The 19,067-nt window shown below is 45.8% G+C and overlaps 1 protein-coding gene across 1 annotated transcript in view; it reads right to left on the reverse strand.

Annotated features, from left to right (window-relative positions):
• Nucleotides 1-15,346: 15,346 nt before the first annotated feature.
• Nucleotides 15,347-19,067, reverse strand: part of htr5ab (5-hydroxytryptamine (serotonin) receptor 5A, genome duplicate b) — a 9,485-nt gene continuing 5,764 nt past the window's right edge. The window contains exon 3 of the mRNA XM_030348850.1: nucleotides 15,347-16,100. Coding sequence (XP_030204710.1) covers nucleotides 15,768-16,100 — 333 coding nt within the window. The 3' untranslated portion in view covers nucleotides 15,347-15,767. The remainder of the gene's footprint in view (nucleotides 16,101-19,067) is intronic.

The following is a 19,067-nucleotide window of genomic DNA, read 5'->3' on the forward strand; positions in this document are numbered from 1 at the left end:
TGAGGAGAGGTGGGATGGGGGAGGAGAGGAAACTGGGGAGGGATAGAGTGAGGCAGGAGAAAAGGGCTGGTGGAGCGAAAGTGAGGTCACAGAGCAAGTGGGGCTATAGGGACCAGAAGGCCTCCAACTAGAGCTGTCCCAGTTAGACTAACACAAATGGGTGTGTGTGTGTGTGTGTGTGTGTGTGTGTGTGTGTGTGTGTGTGTGTGTGTGTGTGTGTGTGTGTGTGTGTGTGTGTGTGTGTGTGTGTGTGTGTGTGTGTGCGTGTGTGTGTGTGCATGTGTGTCTGTGTTCATGACTTTGCAATTCACAACACTTGACTGAAATAAGGAGGTTAAGGTTAGTTATGATAAATTTAAGGTCCTTAAACTAAGTTATGATTTATATAAGTTGTTTAAGGTAAGTCATGGTTCATGTAAGGTGAGGGGTTTTAGTTAAGTTATCGTTAATGTAGGTTTTTAGGGTAAGTTATGGTTAATGCAAGGTAATGAGGTAGTTCGGTAAGGCATGATTTACGTTGGTTAAGTTAGGTTATGGTTAAACTTAATAAGTCAAGTGAGGTGGATCAGGAAAGTAATGGCAAGAGTCTGGGTCTGGTATGGAAAGGTATGAATGAGGTTAGGTTAAGGTAAGTAAGGGCCAATATAAGGTGGTTTAGTGAGTGAGTAAGTGTGCGTGTGTTTGTGTGTTCTTATCTGCCTGTCGTGACGGTACAATCAGCCCTCTGAAACCCTCAGGATCAGGTAAGAGAGAACCGACCAATCACAGCCCTTCTCTAGGGGGGATGGTGCTGTGTGTGTCTGTGTGCGAGAGAGAGCGAAAGAGGGCAAGAGGGAGGGGCAAAGATAAGATGTCAATAATAACAAACACGTTTGCCGTTTGTCAAACATCACCCAAGAGTCAGGTGATTTTTCATTAAATGAGGCCAGACTTTCCCTCTAGTGGACCTAGACTCTCCCTCTAGTGGACCCAGACTCTCCCTCTATGGAGCCAGACTCTCCCTCTGGTGGACCCAGACTCTCCCTCTAGTGGACCCAGACTCTCCCTCTAGTGGACCCAGACTCTCCCTCTATGGAGCCAGACTCTCCCTCTGGTGGACCCAGACTCTCCCTCTAGTGGACCCAGACTCTCCCTCTAGTGGACCCAGATTCTCCCTCTAGTGGACCCAGACTCTCCCTCCAGGAGCCAGACTCTCCCTCTAGTGGACCCAGACTCTCCCTCTAGTGGACCCAGACTCTCCCTCGAGTGGACCCAGACTCTCCCTCTGGTGGACCCAGACTCTCCCTCTAGTGGACCCAGACTCTCCCTCTAGTGGACCCAGACTCTCCCTCGAGTGGACCCAGACTCTCCCTCTAGTGCCCCAGACTCTCCCTCTAGTGGACCCAAACTCTCCCTCCAGGAGCCAGACTCTCCCTCTATGGAGCCAGACTCTCCCTCTAGTGGACCCAGACTCTCCCTCTAGTGGACCCAGACTCTCCCTCGAGTGGACCCAGACTCTCCCTCTAGTGGACCCAGACTCTCCCTCTAGTGGACCCAGACTCTCCCTCTAGTGGACCCAGACTCTCCCTCGAGTGGACCCAGACTCTCCCTCTAGTGCCCCAGACTCTCCCTCTAGTGGACCCAAACTCTCCCTCCAGGAGCCAGACTCTCCCTCTATGGAGCCAGACTCTCCCTCTAGTGGACCCAGACTCTCCCTCTAGTGGACCCAGACTCTCCCTCGAGTGGACCCAGACTCTCCCTCTAGTGGACCCAGACTCTCCCTCTAGTGGACCCAGACTCTCCCTCTAGTGGACCCAGACTCTCCCTCTTCCTAGAACCCTTGAGAATATCCATAACAGACCTTCAATAATAATAATAATCCTCTACTGTTAATGTGACGTCTGTGTAAGACCCCCACTGACCCTGCAGACTCCAAAGTACCTGCCCTACATTAGCTGTGTGTGTGTTTGTGTCTGTGTGTCTAAGTGTGGTTTGTGTGTGTGTGTGTGTGTCTAAGTATGTGTAGCTAATTTTATGTTCATATGTGTCTGTGTGTGTGTCTAGGTGTGTGTGTCTAGGTATGTGTATGTGTGTGTGTGTGTGTGTGTGTGTGTGTGTGTGTGTGTGTGTGTGTGTGTGTGTGTGTGTGTGTGTGTGTGTGTGTGTGTGTGTGTGTGTGTGTGTGTGTGTGTGTGTAGGTATGTGAGTGTGTTGATCACACCACTCTTTCCCCTGAACAACCTCTCTGCTTAATGGTTAACGCTGAACTCAAGTTACCTCAAACAAGATGTTTACACAGCAGTTTATTCTGGACACAACGAGTAAATGTTAAACATTAAACTGGCCAAGCACAGGGGAACAGCATGAGACTTCTGATATTAAGAAAGGTATTTGGCCTTAAGACGGATAAACTCTGCTGTTTTATTTGTATGCAAAGGAGTGACTTCAAAATTACCAAAAATACATATAAAAGATATATAATTCAAACCCACCGTCACGCATGGTTTATAATTTAGTTATGGCAAGGGAGACAATAAAACAAAACCCCTTTTATCCATTCACTAATACAATAGGCTGTATAGAATGTTTAATTATGTTTTTATTAGTTGACTGTGTTTGTGTGACAGGTAGTTGGCCTATATATCTTATGCATGAGTCATGACCACCACCAGGAAGTAATAAAATATAGTAGATAGTGGGGAGGTCGATGCCGGGGTAGTTTTATGGCTGGCAGCTCGAACAACATATCGATTTGACTGTTGTAGGACAGGTGTGGACACGTTTACATCTCTCTCTCGTGGTGGAAGAAGGAGAAAATACATGTCGTTCACACAACAAACAGTAGATGGTGCTCACGCAACATTGAATGACCAATTCAGCACGGGCAGTTCCATATATTTTATTCTGGCAATATACATTTTTTGATTTGTGTTACCGTTTCTCTCATTCGGTGCTTCTTTCTTTTTTCTTTCTCATTTTGTGGAGGTTTCCTGGCAGCAACATAAGTGTTTGATGTTGTTTGTGCACACTTGTCATTTCCTAGTTTCAGCTTACTGCTATGTGGCAACTGGCAACATGTTGCTATGGCGGCGGTGCTTGGATAAAAATACACAGCCTTCAGGTTTCGCCTGAAAATAATAATAATATTTTCAATATCACATTCAAACAATAAGCATTCCAACGTGTGCTCATTGAGAATCTGGCACATGCTCAACCGATGTGTTAGTCGTAGTGTTACATACTATTTTAGTAATTTGCCACATGCTTTTATTGAAATAGGCTTACAGTGAGATCAGATGTCATTAAGCAGCAGGTAGTGGTTGGCAGTACAGAGACATGTCATAAGGAGCAGGCAAAAAGAAGCACCATAGAAACAGCCTGCCGAATCCAAGACACATCCCCCTCAGCGACTCCCGTTGCAGTGTTCACCAAACAGGGGTTGGTCCTCAGCGGACGGTTAACATCGGGTTCTCTCAAGGGGCAGACACTCATGTCCCCAGTGATCTCCAGGAACGTGTTTAAAGCTTAAACACTTACTATCCCTTTAAACTTCACAGGGATGTTCTCCAGGCAAGTGTTTAAAAGGATGGTCCCCAAGTGTGTAAGGAATGTTCTCCAGGTTAGTGTTGAAAGGGATTTTCTCTGGGTATGTGTTAAAAGGGATGTTCTTGTGTTGTAAAGGGATGTTCTCCAGCTAAATGTTTAAAGGGAAGTCCTCCATTTAAGTGTTTATATAAAGGGTTGTTCCTATCAGCCAGAACAGGGAACAGGCCAGATGCTAATTCCACGGGCCCGGCCTATAATTGAGGGCAATTAGAAGCACAACTCGCTTGTTAGGTAATTGTGTTTGTGATGAATCAAGAGAGAGTGAGACAATTGGAGGTTGTGGTGAATATACATATCAAAACAACTGCTCTGACTGCCAAATGTGTATCCATGACATCAGGGAGAAGTAGGTGGGAGAGAGTGCAGCTGCAATAGGATCACACCTTCGAACCACAACTAGAGATTCTGGTCATGAAGTGTCTAACAATTATGGGGTTATTTATTTATCTATGCAGCAAATGTTTGTCCATTTGACCCTTGACACTTCTATTCGTAGTGTCAAGGCTATTCCATATCATACAATGCTCTGACCTCAGTGGCAGACGAGCAGCCTGTGTTCAAATAAGTAGAGAGTGAGGTAACGACGTATGGGTTATGGATGTTCGGAATGTGAGTACAATGAGTAAAAAGCCGGGAATCTGGCACAAGCAGTTCTTCTTATCTTTTCAACCTCGGCTTTCTCGATCTCCCTCATTTTATGTAAATGTTCCTTTTCCACCACAGAATCGATATCAGTTTGGGAGCTTATCCATGGCCTTGTCTTTTACTATTGCGTTGAGAAAATGCATCTTATTTTCCGCGTCGGCCTTTCAGCCAAACTAACACGTTTTCGTCCATCAAGATTCTTCACAGAAGAGGATGGACTTGAGCCGGGCGGTCGGAGGGGTTGTTATGGGACCACAGGAGAAAGGTTCTGAAGGGCTTTCAGAACACTGTCGTGTGAGCGTGACACGTTCCAGACATCAGTGCCGGCTAAAGTGGTTTGGACATGCTCGAGAGAGAGGAGGGCATGAACTGGAGAGTATGGTGGAAAACTCTCATAGGGATGGGAAATCTTTGTCTGGAAAACAGCCATTGTATATTGTTAGCGTGGTTATTTTGGTGTTTAGATAGACAAACATAGTTATGAGGTACATCATAGCTATGCCTGTGCATCCATATTCGGTCCAGTTCTTAAAGGTGCCGGTAGAGGATAAGAGGGATCTTAAAGGTGAGGTTGCATATTTCAATCCAATTGATGAGGATCCCTGATAGATTAATAAATTTTACTTATTTAGTTATTTAGTCTCTGAAATTATAGGTTGTTTTTCCAATCAGGGCTAATGAAGAAAAAAGGCGATAGAGCATGGCGGACCCTCTCCATGTAGATCTATGTAGAAATCAAGCGCTTATTCTTGCTAACAGAAACACAATGGACCTTGTTTTCATGGGATTATATACTGTTTAAAACGTAATTGATTTCTGCCAAGTCCGTTCTGCTAGATACCACTCAATTCTCAGCATTGCACCTTTACCATAAAGGTACAGGTCTTATTCCCGGAGGAGAGAGTGAGGAAGTGGGAGGGGTCAAGCAAGGTTAATTAAGATACATAGAGATGGAGAGCGAGAGGGAGAGACAGATGGTGCAGAATCAAAGAGAGAAAGACATGGGGGTAAAGGAAAATCAATTAGCGGACGTTAATTGATTTGGACGTGAAGCCGTCCTCATTAACGAAATAAAGAGCGGTGCTGATGTGTTCCTTGGCCAGAGGACCAAAGGGAACAGAGACCGTGCGTCCTCCTGACAGATGGGACGTGGATTGACATGTCCACATGCCGTCTCCATAGTAGCGATGGAACACCATGTGCATCTGGTGAGGGCTCAGAGAGATTAGAGCATGCGTCTGAAGCTGAAAAGCCAGAGTTCTACTCTCACGGAGACTGCGCTCACGTCCCTGAACACAAGACCCTTATAGACGGCGTGAGTGGATACAGACTGGGCTCTGCTCAGCCCTCTGGAGACATGCGTCTTGAAAACGTCTACATTCCGTGACACACTAGGTGCCCTCTATTCCCATTCGTACTCCAAGTATTTACATCTGCGTACGTTGTGTGGTATACATGGTGTAGTATTGTGTTGTGTGGTATCGTGTTATGTTAATGAGGTGCAGGGGGTGGTGGCGTGTATTGTATAGTGTAGTGGGGTTGAACTCTGGCCGTAGTGGCATGTAGATGTTGATGTGGTGTGTAGGGTGGAGCTTGTGACAGTAGATGTGTGTTGTTTGGATATGGTGCTGCATTAGTGACCTGAGCTGACCTGATCGCCTGGAGAGGACTGGTGGAGACTTCGCCTTGGTGAGTGAGTGTGTGTGTGAATATGTGTGTGTGTTTCTGTGTGTGTGTGTGTGTGTGTGTGTGTGTGTGTGTGTGTGTGTGTGTGTGTGTGTGTGTGTGTAGGTGTGTGTGTGTGTGTGTGTGTGTGTGTGTGTGTGTGTGTAGGTGTGTGTGTGTGTGTGTGTGTGTGTGTGTGTTTGTGTGTGTGTGTGTAAAACTGGTGTTTGTGTGTGTGTGTGTGTGTGTGTGTGTGTGTGTGTGTCTGTGTGTGTGTGTGTGTGTGTGTGTGTGTGTGTGTGTGTGTGTGTGTGTGTGTGTGTGTGTGTGTGTGTGTGCATGGGTGTCTGGGTGTGTGCGTGTGTGAGTGTTTCCTTCGTGTGCAATACAGTATGTCTCCACTCCAGTGCAATATGAAATGCAGTTTGGGACTTTTACTTGGGTTTAGCGCAGCTAAATATTTACCACAACCACACTCTCTCTCTCTCTCTGTTTTCTCCTCCTCTTTGTTCACTCTATCTCTTTATACCTCTCTCTATATTCTCTCTCTCTCCCCCCCCCCCTCTCTGTCTCTACAATCTCTTTCTCCTCTCCCCTTTTCTCTCTCTCTCTATCTTACACCTTGCACTCTCACTCTCTCTCTCTCTGTATCTCTTTTAACTCTTTGTTCTCTCCTCCCTCCGTTCTCTCCCTCCCCCTTCTCCCTACCTCTTTCACCCCACCGTATCTCCCTCTTCCTCCCTGCTACCTACCCTCTCTCTTCCTCCCTCCCTGTTCCCTCTCTAATCCTCTCCATCTCTCCCTGCTCCTTCCCTCTCTCCCTCCCTCCCTCCCTCTCCATGGTGTGACGTCTGTATCGTCCATTGTGTATTGTTTGTTGTCTCTGTTTGTCTCTGCGCAGAGTTGGTTTCCTGTCCTTAACTTCAACAGTCCTGCTGCTTACATAACATTACAAACATTACATAACGCTCTCTCAACATGAGCAAGCCAGAACATGGATTTACACGCATTAACTTGGAGTGGAGGTGACAGTCATCCTTCAAAGTCTTCAGTAAAAAGAGGTTCATGTTTCAGGCCACAATACAAAAATGTGTTCATAATAAGCTATAGAAATATATGGAATGTATAGGAATATAATTATATATCAATATGTATTAGTTGAAATGGATCAGAGTATATATGAATAGAAATCTATCTGAACATAAATATACATAAAAATATATAGATCTGAATACATTCATATAAATGTATCTGAACATACATGAATATAAATATATATATGAATATGAATGAATAGTAATTAATTTGAAGGTGGTTCCACCCATCCTCAATTTCGACATGAAAGACATGTTCGTTTCTACAGGTGACAGCCAGTGTGTGTGTGTTTCTGTGTGTGTGTGTGTGTGTGTGTGTGTGTGTGTGTGTGTGTGTGTGTGTGTGTGTGTGTGTGTGTGTGTGTGTGTGTGTGTGTGTGTGTGTGTGTGTGTGTGTGTGAGGGGGGATATTTAGAGCCGCGGTTTGGAAATCAAAGTCTTTGATCCTGTCGTGTGAACACAGGAGGAGCAGCAGTGTACAGGCTTATAGAAGGAATAAGTGGAGGTGGATGTCTAGAAGGTTTATATGCTGGACCTACAGAAGGTTTATATATAGAAGGTTAGAAGGTTTATGCATACATATATATATATATATATATATATATATATATATATACACATATATATATATATATATATATATATATATATATATATATATACACAGGTTGTTGCTCCGATGAACTTCTAAATACAGTTTTAGTGACAATCTCCATGCAATAAACCTGTAACACTAAGCGTCCACTGTACATACAAATACTAAATATATTTTGTAGTTGAAATTATGTTGAACAATTAATTGTCAAATAACCAACGCAGGCTTATATTGTATACATGCACTGTCCTGTCCACCAATACCCCATAAAGTAACATAATCATACCATTTTATGTCAGCATATTTTTTACATATTCTGATCCGATAATGCAGTGCAGCCCCGTCATCTGAATATTTGTATGTATAAATCAGTATAGCAACAGTAAATACAATGAAATACCACAGTCACATCTTTATAGATCACTATTTATGTCAGCATATTTTGATCATATTCTGATCCAATAATGCAGTGCAGCCCCACATCATCTGAATATTTTTATGTGTAAATCAGTATTGCGACAGTAAATACAATGAAATACCACAGTCACATCTTTATAGATCACTTAGCTATAGAGAAAACCGTATTGATTATTTTACGGTAGGATTTAAGGTGGTAATCATGAAACGAAAAGCAGTTAATTGTCTTCAATGTGTAACAGCCTGATCGGTTGGACCAGATGTGGACCATGTGGCACAGAACGATGCAAGGGGACGCTCCATGAGATTTCTGCGGTCCTTGCGCACCTTCTCCGCAGGGACTGAACACGCCTCCGGGCTAAACCTACAACCCTGAGAACCGGGGCGAGCTTGTGCATGAAAAAACTGTAAAGATAAGCCTGCCAGCGAAATGTGATGACAGGGTGGAATATACAAGAGGCGTTTGGTTCTCTGAGCGCGCGTGTTTCACGGTGTGTGCGGGTCTTAGGGAATAGAGGGAACCGACCAATCAGAACACGATGCTTATCAGAGAAGACAATTAAGGCTGTCAAGTTTGATTGGTGCCATTAATTCCTTTGCGATATCTCAGATTTGACGACACAGTGTTGGGTGTTTCGACAGAATGATCTCGATCAGAAATCAAGTGTATAATTAGGATATAAGAGAGGTGTATATATATGTATAATTATATATTTTTTTATTTTGTTCGCTATTGAAAATCAAAGTTGGTTTTAATCACCACAAATAATGACCTGTGTTCTGGTGATATATAGATAGAGATATAGTAAGTGTTGTAGGGAAGGTGTCAGTTTTCTCTTTGTTCCGGTCAGCCTCAGCCGTCCTCGTCTCTTTTACACCTCTGGTTAGAACTGAGCTGTCAATCATCCCATCTGCCAAGGGTCAGTGGAAATATCTAGATGTTTGTGTCTGTGTGGCTGTGGGAGTGTGTGTGTGTGTGTGTGTGTGTGTGTGTGTGTGTGTGTGTGTGTGTGTGTGTGTGTGTGTGTGTGTGTGTGTGTGTGTGTGTGTGTGTGTGTATGTGTGTGTGTGTATGTGTGTGTGTGTGTGTGTGTGTGTGTGCATTTGTGTGTGTGTGTGTGTGTGTGTTTTTGTATTTATGTTTGTGTGTGTGTATGTGTTTGTGTGTATCTGTTTGTGTGTGTGTGTGTGTGTGTGTGTGTGTGTATGTGTGTGTGTGTGTGCGTGTGTGCGTGCGTGCGTGCGTGCGTGTGTGTGTGTTTGCGCAAGCGGGAGGCTGTCAGTAAGCATGCTTGTTGAGACTAGTAGACGGTTCAGTTACTTCAGTGAAGAAGTTGTCAGGATGTTGAACACCGCTACCGCTACACACTGACACCAGGATGTGCTCCGTTAGCTACTCATCAGGGACTGGACCTGTGTGTGTGTGTGTGTGTGTGTGTGTGTGTGTGTGTGTGTGTGTGTGTGTGTGTGTGTGTGTGTGAGTGTGTGCGTGTGCGTGTGCGTGTGCGTGGGCGTGGGCGTGGGCGTGGGCGTGGGCGTGGGCGTGTGCGTGTGTGTGTGTGCGTGTGTGTGTTTTGAAGAAGGAAAATACATGTGTGTTGGTTTTTTATGTCTCTGTGAATTCATCATCATAAGATAGCGTCCTCTGGGGAAGAGGGTTGCCTTATACGATTAAAAACCAAAGATCTCCAACCCTCTCCCTCCAGGGCCGCCGTTCTCGCACACTTTCCACTCGTCTCCACTATCTCTTCTACGTCGTTCTTCCACACTCTCCTTGGTCTTCCTCTACCTCTCTTTCCATCTACATAGCCATCAAATAGGAAGCATTCAAGCCTGTCCGCCCGAATCATGTGGCCAAAGTATCTGAGGTTGCTTTTGTTTATGAAGCTCAGAAGACTTCGACCCTCACCAATATGTCGGAGTATGGTTTCATTTGTGATGTGGTCCATCAATGAGAGCCTTAGGATCCTCCGGTAGCACCGCATCTCAAATGCGTTGATAGGGTCTCTCTCCTCTTTTCTCATGGACCACGTCTCACATGCATAAGTAAAATCTGGCCACACGACCGCCTTTAAAAATCGTTTCTACAGGGACAACGACAGGCTTTGGTCTTTCCAGACGTGAACAAAATCTCTGAACTTAGATTTCGCGATCCCCGCTCTGGTTCGTATGGTGTTTCTGCCATCCATGTTTGCCGAAAATACCGCTCCAAGGTATACAAAGCGATCAACATACTCTATAAGAGTGCCATCGACCGTAAGTTGACAACTTAGATCTCCAGCCTTCGAAAAAGTCATCACCTTTGTTTTCCCTGAGTTGATCTTCAGACCATATTCCTTCCCTTTGATGTTAACACTATCCACTAGTTCTTGCAACTCTTCTTGGCTCTCAGCCATTAGATCAATGTCATCTGCGTATCGAAGGTTACTTATCCTTCTCCCCGAGACTGTAACCCCGATACCAGACACGTCCGCACTGTCTCTTAGCACCTTCTCGGTGTATAAGTTGAGAAGATCGAAGGTGAAATCAGACACCCTTGTCTGACTCCCTTCCTGATCTCAACTGGGCTTGACTCTCCACACGTCGGTTTTATGATCGCCGTACTGTCCACATTGAGGCCTCGAATGACGTCAATCATGTTCTCTGAGAAACCAAGACTACCCAAAACTTCCCACATGTTGTGGTTGACTGAATCAAATGCTTTGGTATAGTCGAGGAAACACATATGAACACTTTTCCCTTTCTCAAGATATTTCTCACCAATTTGGCCAAGGTTGAAGATCTGATCTCTAGTCCCCAGACCAGCCCTAAAGCCGCACTGAGTGTCGCTAAGCTCCTCCTCGATCTTTCCAGACATCCCTTTTGCAATGATCCAAAGAATTATCTTTGAACAGTGCGAGATCATGCTTAACGTTCTGTAGTATGAGCATTCACCCATGTCACCCTTCTTATGCAACGTAACTATCACAGATTTCACCCAGTCACCCGGCCACTTTCTAGACTTCCAGATGGTTCTACAAATCCTGTGTAGTTTGTCAATTCCAACCTCTCCTGATGTCTTTATCAATTCCTGTATGTTGTCGCACCCAACCGCCTTCCAAATCTTCAAGCTTTCCACAGCTGCACGAACTTCAGACTTGAGAATGTCCGGCTCTAGCTCCAGAGTGAAATATAATTAGCTTTTTAAGGGCCATAGGATCCATGAGGCTCTTAAGTAAAGCTATTTTGTTAGGTAGGCTCTTTAGTTAGGCTCTATGTATTAAAAAAGATGCCATGGCAACAATATTTATAGAACATTTAACATTAATTCATTTATATTTCAAATGGCGATATCTATTAGAACATTGTTGTGGCAGCAAACTCTCCAACTATCCCCATCTGAACCTGCATTATTAAATCTCTAATATTGTTTTGAATTGAAACCCTCTCTGTCTGTTTGTGTGTATTGTGTTGTTAACTTGGTCTGGTTTCCAGGCCACAGGAAGCCTGCAGGGCTGTTGTAAATTGTACATGCTGCTCATGAATCTCGAATAGGATGACATCACAGCTGTCAGACAGCCAGCATGTTGCTGTTAAAAAGATCACTGGATCATGAAACTAAGTAGTTAAGTAGTTGTCTAACTAGCCTTCTAACTCGTATCTGCTTCAGCTGCAGTCAAGCCGAACACACTGGACATTCTTTTATCACTACACCTAGCTAATATGTTGTTTCTATTTATTTTTTATGTATTTTTGTAGCCAAGTTGAATCTGTGATCCAAGTATAATCTCGATGTGTGGGGAAGAAGATTCACAAAAATTGCGGTTGCAAAACTGTAATTGGGTCAAGAGCCTGAAAGGGTTGAAACTAGCACTCAGCTAGACTCTCCTACCCCCAGGAAATCTCCCATCTCTCCCTCTGCTGACTGGGTCAGCGTTCAGCGGGGGGCCGACTAACTCTAATCCTCTTCCGCTAGGGGGCTAACGGCTAGGGCCAGTATGTGGCACAACTATAGGGCTAGAGGGCTTACAGGACGTAGCATAGCTTCAGAGCTAGGGGGCCAGCAGGACATAGCATAGCTTTAGAGCTACGGGGGGGTAACAGGGCATAGCATAGCTTCAGAGCTATGGGGGCTAACATTATGTAACATAGCTTCAGTGCTAGGGGGCTAACATGATGTAACATAGCTTCATATCTATGGGGCAAACAAGACATAATTATATGATAAGATGCAACATGTCTTAGAGCTAGGGGTCTAACGGCTATGCTATTTAGCTGCTAGCCACAAAAAGGTTAGCTAATCAGAGCGACCCTCTGCTGGACCATTCATATGCTAATGTAGTTATATTTTTTATCTATTACATATCATTCCGTTGTTACTGAGTTATCTATCGATGTCAGTTTATCTGTCTCTGTTGCCAATCTGTGTGTCTGCCTCTCTGTTTTTATGTATCTGCCTCTAACGGATTGTCTAAATCAGGGATCATCGTGTATTTTGTGACTGAAGAATAAAAGTAGAAACATCTTGAGGCTGGGTCAGGGAGATCTATAGTGGAGCTAAAGGTCTCTCGCTTACGCAAACAACGGCAGAACTCAGTCACTCAGCCTATCAGAACGCAGCGTATTAAAGGTAGACTTGCTGAGAACGGCAGGGGGTTGAAACCAAGCATGCTGGGAATAAAGTTGTTTAAATCCTCTAACGCCTACATAGTGCTGTGGTACAGCAGGAGATGAGGAAGGGTACAACTCATGCCCATTTAGTTCCTCACTGAGAGAGAGAGAGAGAGAGAGAGAGAGAGAGAGAGAGAGAGAGAGAGAGAGAGAGAGAGAGAGAGAGAGAGAGAGAGAGAGAGAGAGAGAGAGAGATGAATGTCCGCCATCTCTCTCCCTCCTTCTCGGGAATATAATATAAGTAATATAAGTAAGCAAATGGCACACACCCTCTAGTGAGTCTAATTAACCAAACACACCAAGTCTAGTGATTGTTGGGTTAATTAATATGTACATAACTCTATTTATCATGAGTGAGAGAGAAACTACATAGAGATGCAACGAGAGATGCAACGAGAGACAGAGAGAGAGACAGAGAGAGAGAGAGAGAGAGGGAGAGAGAGAGAGAGAGAGAGAGAGAGAGAGAGAGAGAGAGAGACTGGAAGCAGACAAGGAGAGCGAGAAGTAACAGCTTCCCTTTGTGCCCTGTTGGGAATTTCTATTTAAATAACCGATCAAAATAAATCTATATTCGCAAGGGGAGAAATCCCTCTGGGATTAACCTTCGACATGTTGTGTTTGTGTTTGTGTGTGTGTGTGTGTGTGTGTGTGTGTGTGTGTGTGTGTGTGTGTGTGTTGTGTGTGTGTGTGTGTGTGTGTGTGTGTGTGTGTGTGTGTGTGTGTGTGTGTGTGTGTGTGTGTGTGTGTGTGCTGTGTGCGCGCGCGTGTGTGCATGCCTGTTGTTCTTATTTCATTTTATCCTATTTTATTCTTCTTACCTGCTCAGGGACTGCAGATGGACATGAGCTCTAAGCTATAACTTGGTACAAGCCATATTTTACTCCACGTAATTAATTAACCTTGTACATGGTCCCTGTTTTAAATAAACCAATAAAATATATTTTTTGCTGTTAATGATCCATACATTACCCTGATTCACTTTACCCCCATTGCATACGTCCTTTCATTACGTATATTACTGTAATTTTCTACATTTGCTGTCAATTATTGTTATTAATATGTTACTATATCTTAGTCGCAGCGCTATACTTTGCTCTAAGCGAGGATTGATTACTCTAGATTTTAGTAAACTATGACGACGTAAGGGAGATTCTGGGCCTTTCCACGCTGGCAGGTTTGGATTGGAAGCGTGTGGTGGGGGTCGTGAGATAGAATGTCCCTCCAATTAAAACAACAGATGCACCAACATGCCAATAACGTTATTAAGAGACACAAATCAAACGCAAGCACCTGTCAACGGCAACAAAACACACACTCTGTTCATTGTTCTGGGCTTAATAACAGCAGTAAGACAGAGGAACGTTTTTGGTTCACGTTCTGCCATAGTGCGACGGACACTTTATGTTGGCATTGTTTATCGCGAAGCCCACACCAGTTGTGCCGAATTCTATACGATGTGAAACAATAACGCACTCAGTTAAATTCAAGACAGAGTTAACGGTAGAGTGAAAGATAGTTAATAGAATTAATGGGGCACAATACCACTCTGCTATTTTGCAATACAAGACACTATTGCTTCATATGTGTGTTAGGTTTGCACCAACCACCACCCCGGAGTTGCATCAATTCTGTTTCTGCCGAAAAATCACAGAAAAGTTGTTCTGATTGGGTCATGTTTGGAAGAATGGCTAATCCCGGGAAGTGGTCGCCAACGATTCCACTTTCCAACTCGTGGAGTGGTTCTCGTGGGATGCTAGGATGCTAGCTCTATCTGGGTTGCAGTAGATGGAAGGAACCTCAGTTGACTCTCTCTCTCCCCCGGGCTGTAGGGAAAGTTCCTGGAGTTACTGTTAGATGTTGGGGGGAGCCAGAAGGAGAAGGAGAAGAGAGAGGATGGAAGGATGAAAGAGCAGGAGGGCGGTAAGGGAGGAAGGATGAGAGTGGAGGAGAGAGGGAAGGGAGCATAAAGGCAGCCATGTAGGAGGTGTGGAGACACAATCAGAACTAGACTGAGAGATGAGCTCCATACAGATCCCTGATCATGTTCAAACAATGAGCCGTAAAGCCCTGAAACAACAGATCTCATCTCTGATTCCTGCCTGCTACAGTCTGCCGGGACAACAGATTGTACGCCTTCCTTAGTCAGGTCGTACTGATTACTTTTGTTCTAAACATCCGTCGGGAAGCCTTCAAACATCCAAACACAACCCAAAGCCAGACTCAAATACTGGCCTTTACATAACCTCTGACGCTGATTTTAATCCACACCAAACGCTATCAATCGCTATACGTAGTATATGGACGTCTAGTAATAATGTGCTTTCTTCAAATCTCTTGTAGACAACATTTAAGAGCTATAATTTGAGTCTAATTTGTAGAGAGATGGCTTAATCATCTGTCAGCTGTTCGTGAATGAACTACTCACTCTGCGCCTGCCTCTTCATGAGGCAATTTAGATCTGATATCATCGCTTCACCACAGGTGTGTGAAATGCAACGCTCACCATAGGGAGGGCTGGAGCTTTGTTATTTATGGGCTGTTTATTGTGGGCATCCACCTACAGCACCTTTTTAAATAGTTCTTTGTCATTAAGCGCGTCCTGTTGACCTCCAGTGGGTGCTAGTGATAATAATAAGAATCATGTTCCTAATTATAATAGTAACACTTGTAGTCAGGTTCTTGTTTGACCAACACACGTCAGCTTTAATATTATGGTTCAGCTGTTTGGGAATGTCATGTAAACGATTTCAGGTCAAACATGAATGGCTCATAGCTACTCTATGTTCCAACTGCAAGTTGAGCAGAAGATGGATGCAAGTCTATCAGTTCATGCCTTTTTCCGACATTGAGTTATCAAATCCGACTCCTATTGTTCTCGACGTGACGTGACTTGACTTCGTTGTTGTCAGGTGGTCCTCGGATAAGTCTTGCGCCGAAACATCCACTCGTCCGAAGCACCCTTCACCTCCTCACGGGCGTCAAACTGTTCTCAATGTCTCCTAACCGTTGTCTTGATGGTGAAACCTCCCACACCAAGTAATGAAAGCCCTCATCGTTCTCTCATCTTCATTAAAGTCCCCCCCCCCCGGAGGCGTAGACGGTAGCGGGGTGTGGCCTCAGCGCTGGCGGGAGAAGAGGTTCCTCAGGGCGTTGTTGTAGTTCTTGTTGAAGGCGGTGTAGATGAGCGGGTTGAAGAAGGAGTTGGAGTAGCCCAGCCACAGGAAGACGGACTTCCAGAGGGGCGGGACGTCGCAGGAGCACAGGGGCGTGACCAGCTCGGTGATGAAGAAGGGGATCCAGCAGAGGACGAAAACGCCGATCAGGATGCCCACCATCATGGCGGCCTTCTTCTCCTTCTGCTCGCGCCAGGTGTCCCCGTCCGTCTGGAAGGTGACGGTGGCGTGGCGCGCCGCGAACGCCATCTGAGGCTGAAGAGAGCCGTCATTCACCTGCCAGACCATAATATAAAGTCAGTCTCTCAAGAGGACACAATATACAGTCAGTTAGTCTTTTGGCGGACCATAATATACATTCAGTCTCACAACAGAACACAATATACAGTCAGTAAGTCTGATTGCAGACCATACTATTCAGTCAGTAAGTCGAACAGTCCTTTGACTAAACCATATTTTATCTTAAACCATGAATATACAATACATTGTGGCAGATAGCAGGGAGTGCTGAGGGGAATGGGAATTGAAAGGAGAAATCTTGCAGCTCACTGGCTCCACCCCCAAGCCTTAAGTGAACCTCTTGCTCTAACGAGGCAAAACTGAAGCTCGTTGAGCAAGCAGTGCTGAGGGATAAAAGAGAAAGAACCGGCGGCCACAAGGGTGGCAGGCGCGGAGAGAGTGTATCCGTGTGATCATCTGAGGGAGCGGTACCGGCGCAGAGCGAGGAATAAGAAAGTAACATTGATTCCCCGCTGTGACCTGGGCCGCCCGTCTCCCCTCACCGCGTATCGAACCGTATCGGCTCAGAAGCCTCCTGGGTGAGTTCTGGATGACGGACAGACAGACTTTGATTAAAGTGAATGGCCTGCGAAGAGGAAGTTGAATTCCCCCACCCCCCACCCCCCCCTCCCTTTGGGTTTAAATATCCCCCTGATATATATTTCAATTGACTTTGAATTGTTCTCTGTGTATGTGTGTTTGGCGTTGAACTCGGTGGCACGGAAACCCCACACCCTTGAGCACTGCTGCAATGCATAAAACATTCTTATTTTATCTTCAACTGTGAATCAGTGAGCCGTGCAGAAGTGGCTGAAGGCACAGCAGAACTTCATTCTCAATTCACAAGATCATAAATTCTTTTGAATGTAAAATAATCGCATTCAGTCCAGCCGAGGTCAGTACGTTGAAGTACTTTATGGTAATGCAGGGCAGAAGGTCGACCTTAGACTATTCCTTCCTCTGTCACCTTTCTAACATTCTATCCTAAGAGTATATATTCTCCCCATAATTCATTCAGACCTCAAAACTGCTCCAAAATTGTGTCTCACCACCATTTTCCAACAGGCTAATAAACCAATACTATCGGCTTATAGGTGGAGGGCCAGGTGCCCAGCGTAGCGAGATGGTTTTTACCACAGCTCCAAGGGTGAGGCGGGGGAAGGGAAAATGTCAAAAATAATTAGAGTCCATTTTGTCCTCCAGGTTGCTTACCAGCGAGGGGGTTCTGGTTTTACGTGTGAGGAGCAGCTGGCGCCTGTCGAGGGTGGGGGGGGGGGGGGGGGGGGGGGGGTGGCGGCTATAAAGCGAGGTGGCCCGCGAACACCAAGCAATCTGGAGTCTGTTAGCGGAATCTATACGGGGCCAAGAGGGCCGGGACCTGGGAGCCAGATAAACGCTGTGCATATACACCGGGCATTAGGGCTGCCCAGCTCCAGATTGGCAGCTGTGAGCCGTGAATGCCAGCGCACCCTCCTCTATAGCTGTGGATCCTCTCGGATCAGGCTACCCGTCGGGCTGTCAATAGGCTGCCTGGAGAATTTACCTGTGAGATAAGTTTCCGGCTGTTGGCATGGCAACATGGCTGGTGATTTTAGGGATGTAACAGCAGGGATGTTGAGACCGACAGTTGACAATAGTGTCTGGGAGGGAGGTGAGGAGAGAGGCGAGGGAGGAGAGAACTGAGGGTGAGGGAGGGGAGGTGAGAGCTGGGGGGGAGGGAGGTGAGGAGACGACTGAGGGGGTGGGAGGGGAGGAGAAATCTGAGGGGAAGGGAGGTGAGGAGACGGCTGAGCGGGAGGGAGGTGAGGGGACATCTGAGGGAGGCAGGTGAGGAGAGCGGCAGGTGAGGAAAAAGGCAGGTGAGTGAGACGTTGTGAGATGATGTCGCAGTAGAAACAGCCAACGGATATTGTCTGTTTCTGTGCAGAGATTGGAACGCGTTCTACTCGGCAATGACGAGGGAATCCATTTTTGAACCATCTTCGTGTCCATAAATTCATGTAAATAGAACCGTCTGTAGGGAATTACCATGTTTTCCACACACCCTGCCTTTCTCGTTGTGTGGCTGTTTTGAAAGCACTCTGAGGGTTTGCTGAGGCATTTGATGAAGTGGTGTGAGCATGGAGGATGTTTGGGGACGGCTCCATTCAGCACTAATAGCTCTCCCACGCTGCAGCACTGATCAGCAGGGACTCCCAGCTCAGAGACGGTTCCAGATTGGATGTTGATGGAGCTTTTTGAATAGCGCTCAGCCGGGTGGTGATTAGAGGCAGCGTCTGGAGAGCTTGGGGTCTTGTTAGGACGGCAACGCAGAAAAACACGAGTGTGGCCAAGCCACTGGCCGCTAGGAAGAATCCTCTTCTTATTGTTTAGTTTTACACAGAATGTTTGTGACAACGTCTAATTCTTCTAAATGAACCAGAACATGAACAGATGTATCAAAAGTCATTATGCAGCAACCAGCAGTATTCTGCTGATGAAGAACAGTGTGCCCCGCAGTGAATAAAAAAGAGAGACTGAACATATATCTATTGTACAAATTAATCCCTGGTGAGGACCGGATGAGAACGGATGAGATCAAGGTGTACAAAGTGACCCATTGATGAGGGGACCAGGTGGGGTGACCAGGTGGGGGGACCAGGTGGGGGGACCAGGTGGGCTGACCAGGTGAGGTGACCAGGTGAGTTGGCATGGTGAGGTGACAAGGTGAGGTGACCAGGTGAGGTGACCAGGGGATGAGGTGACCAGGTGAGGTGACCAGGGGATGAGGTGACCAGGTGAGGTGGGCAGGTAAGGTGACCAGGTGAAGTGACCAGGTGAGGTGACCAGGGGATGAGGTGACCAGGTGAGGTGACCAGGGGATGAGGTGACCAGGTGAGGTGACCAGGGGATGAGGTGACCAGGTGAGGTGGGCAGGTAAGGTGACCAGGTGAAGTGACCAGGTGAGGTGACCAGGGGATGAGG

Source organism: Gadus morhua, chromosome 23 (genome assembly GCF_902167405.1).
Source record: "Gadus morhua chromosome 23, gadMor3.0, whole genome shotgun sequence".
NCBI classification, from domain to species: domain Eukaryota; kingdom Metazoa; phylum Chordata; class Actinopteri; order Gadiformes; family Gadidae; genus Gadus; species Gadus morhua.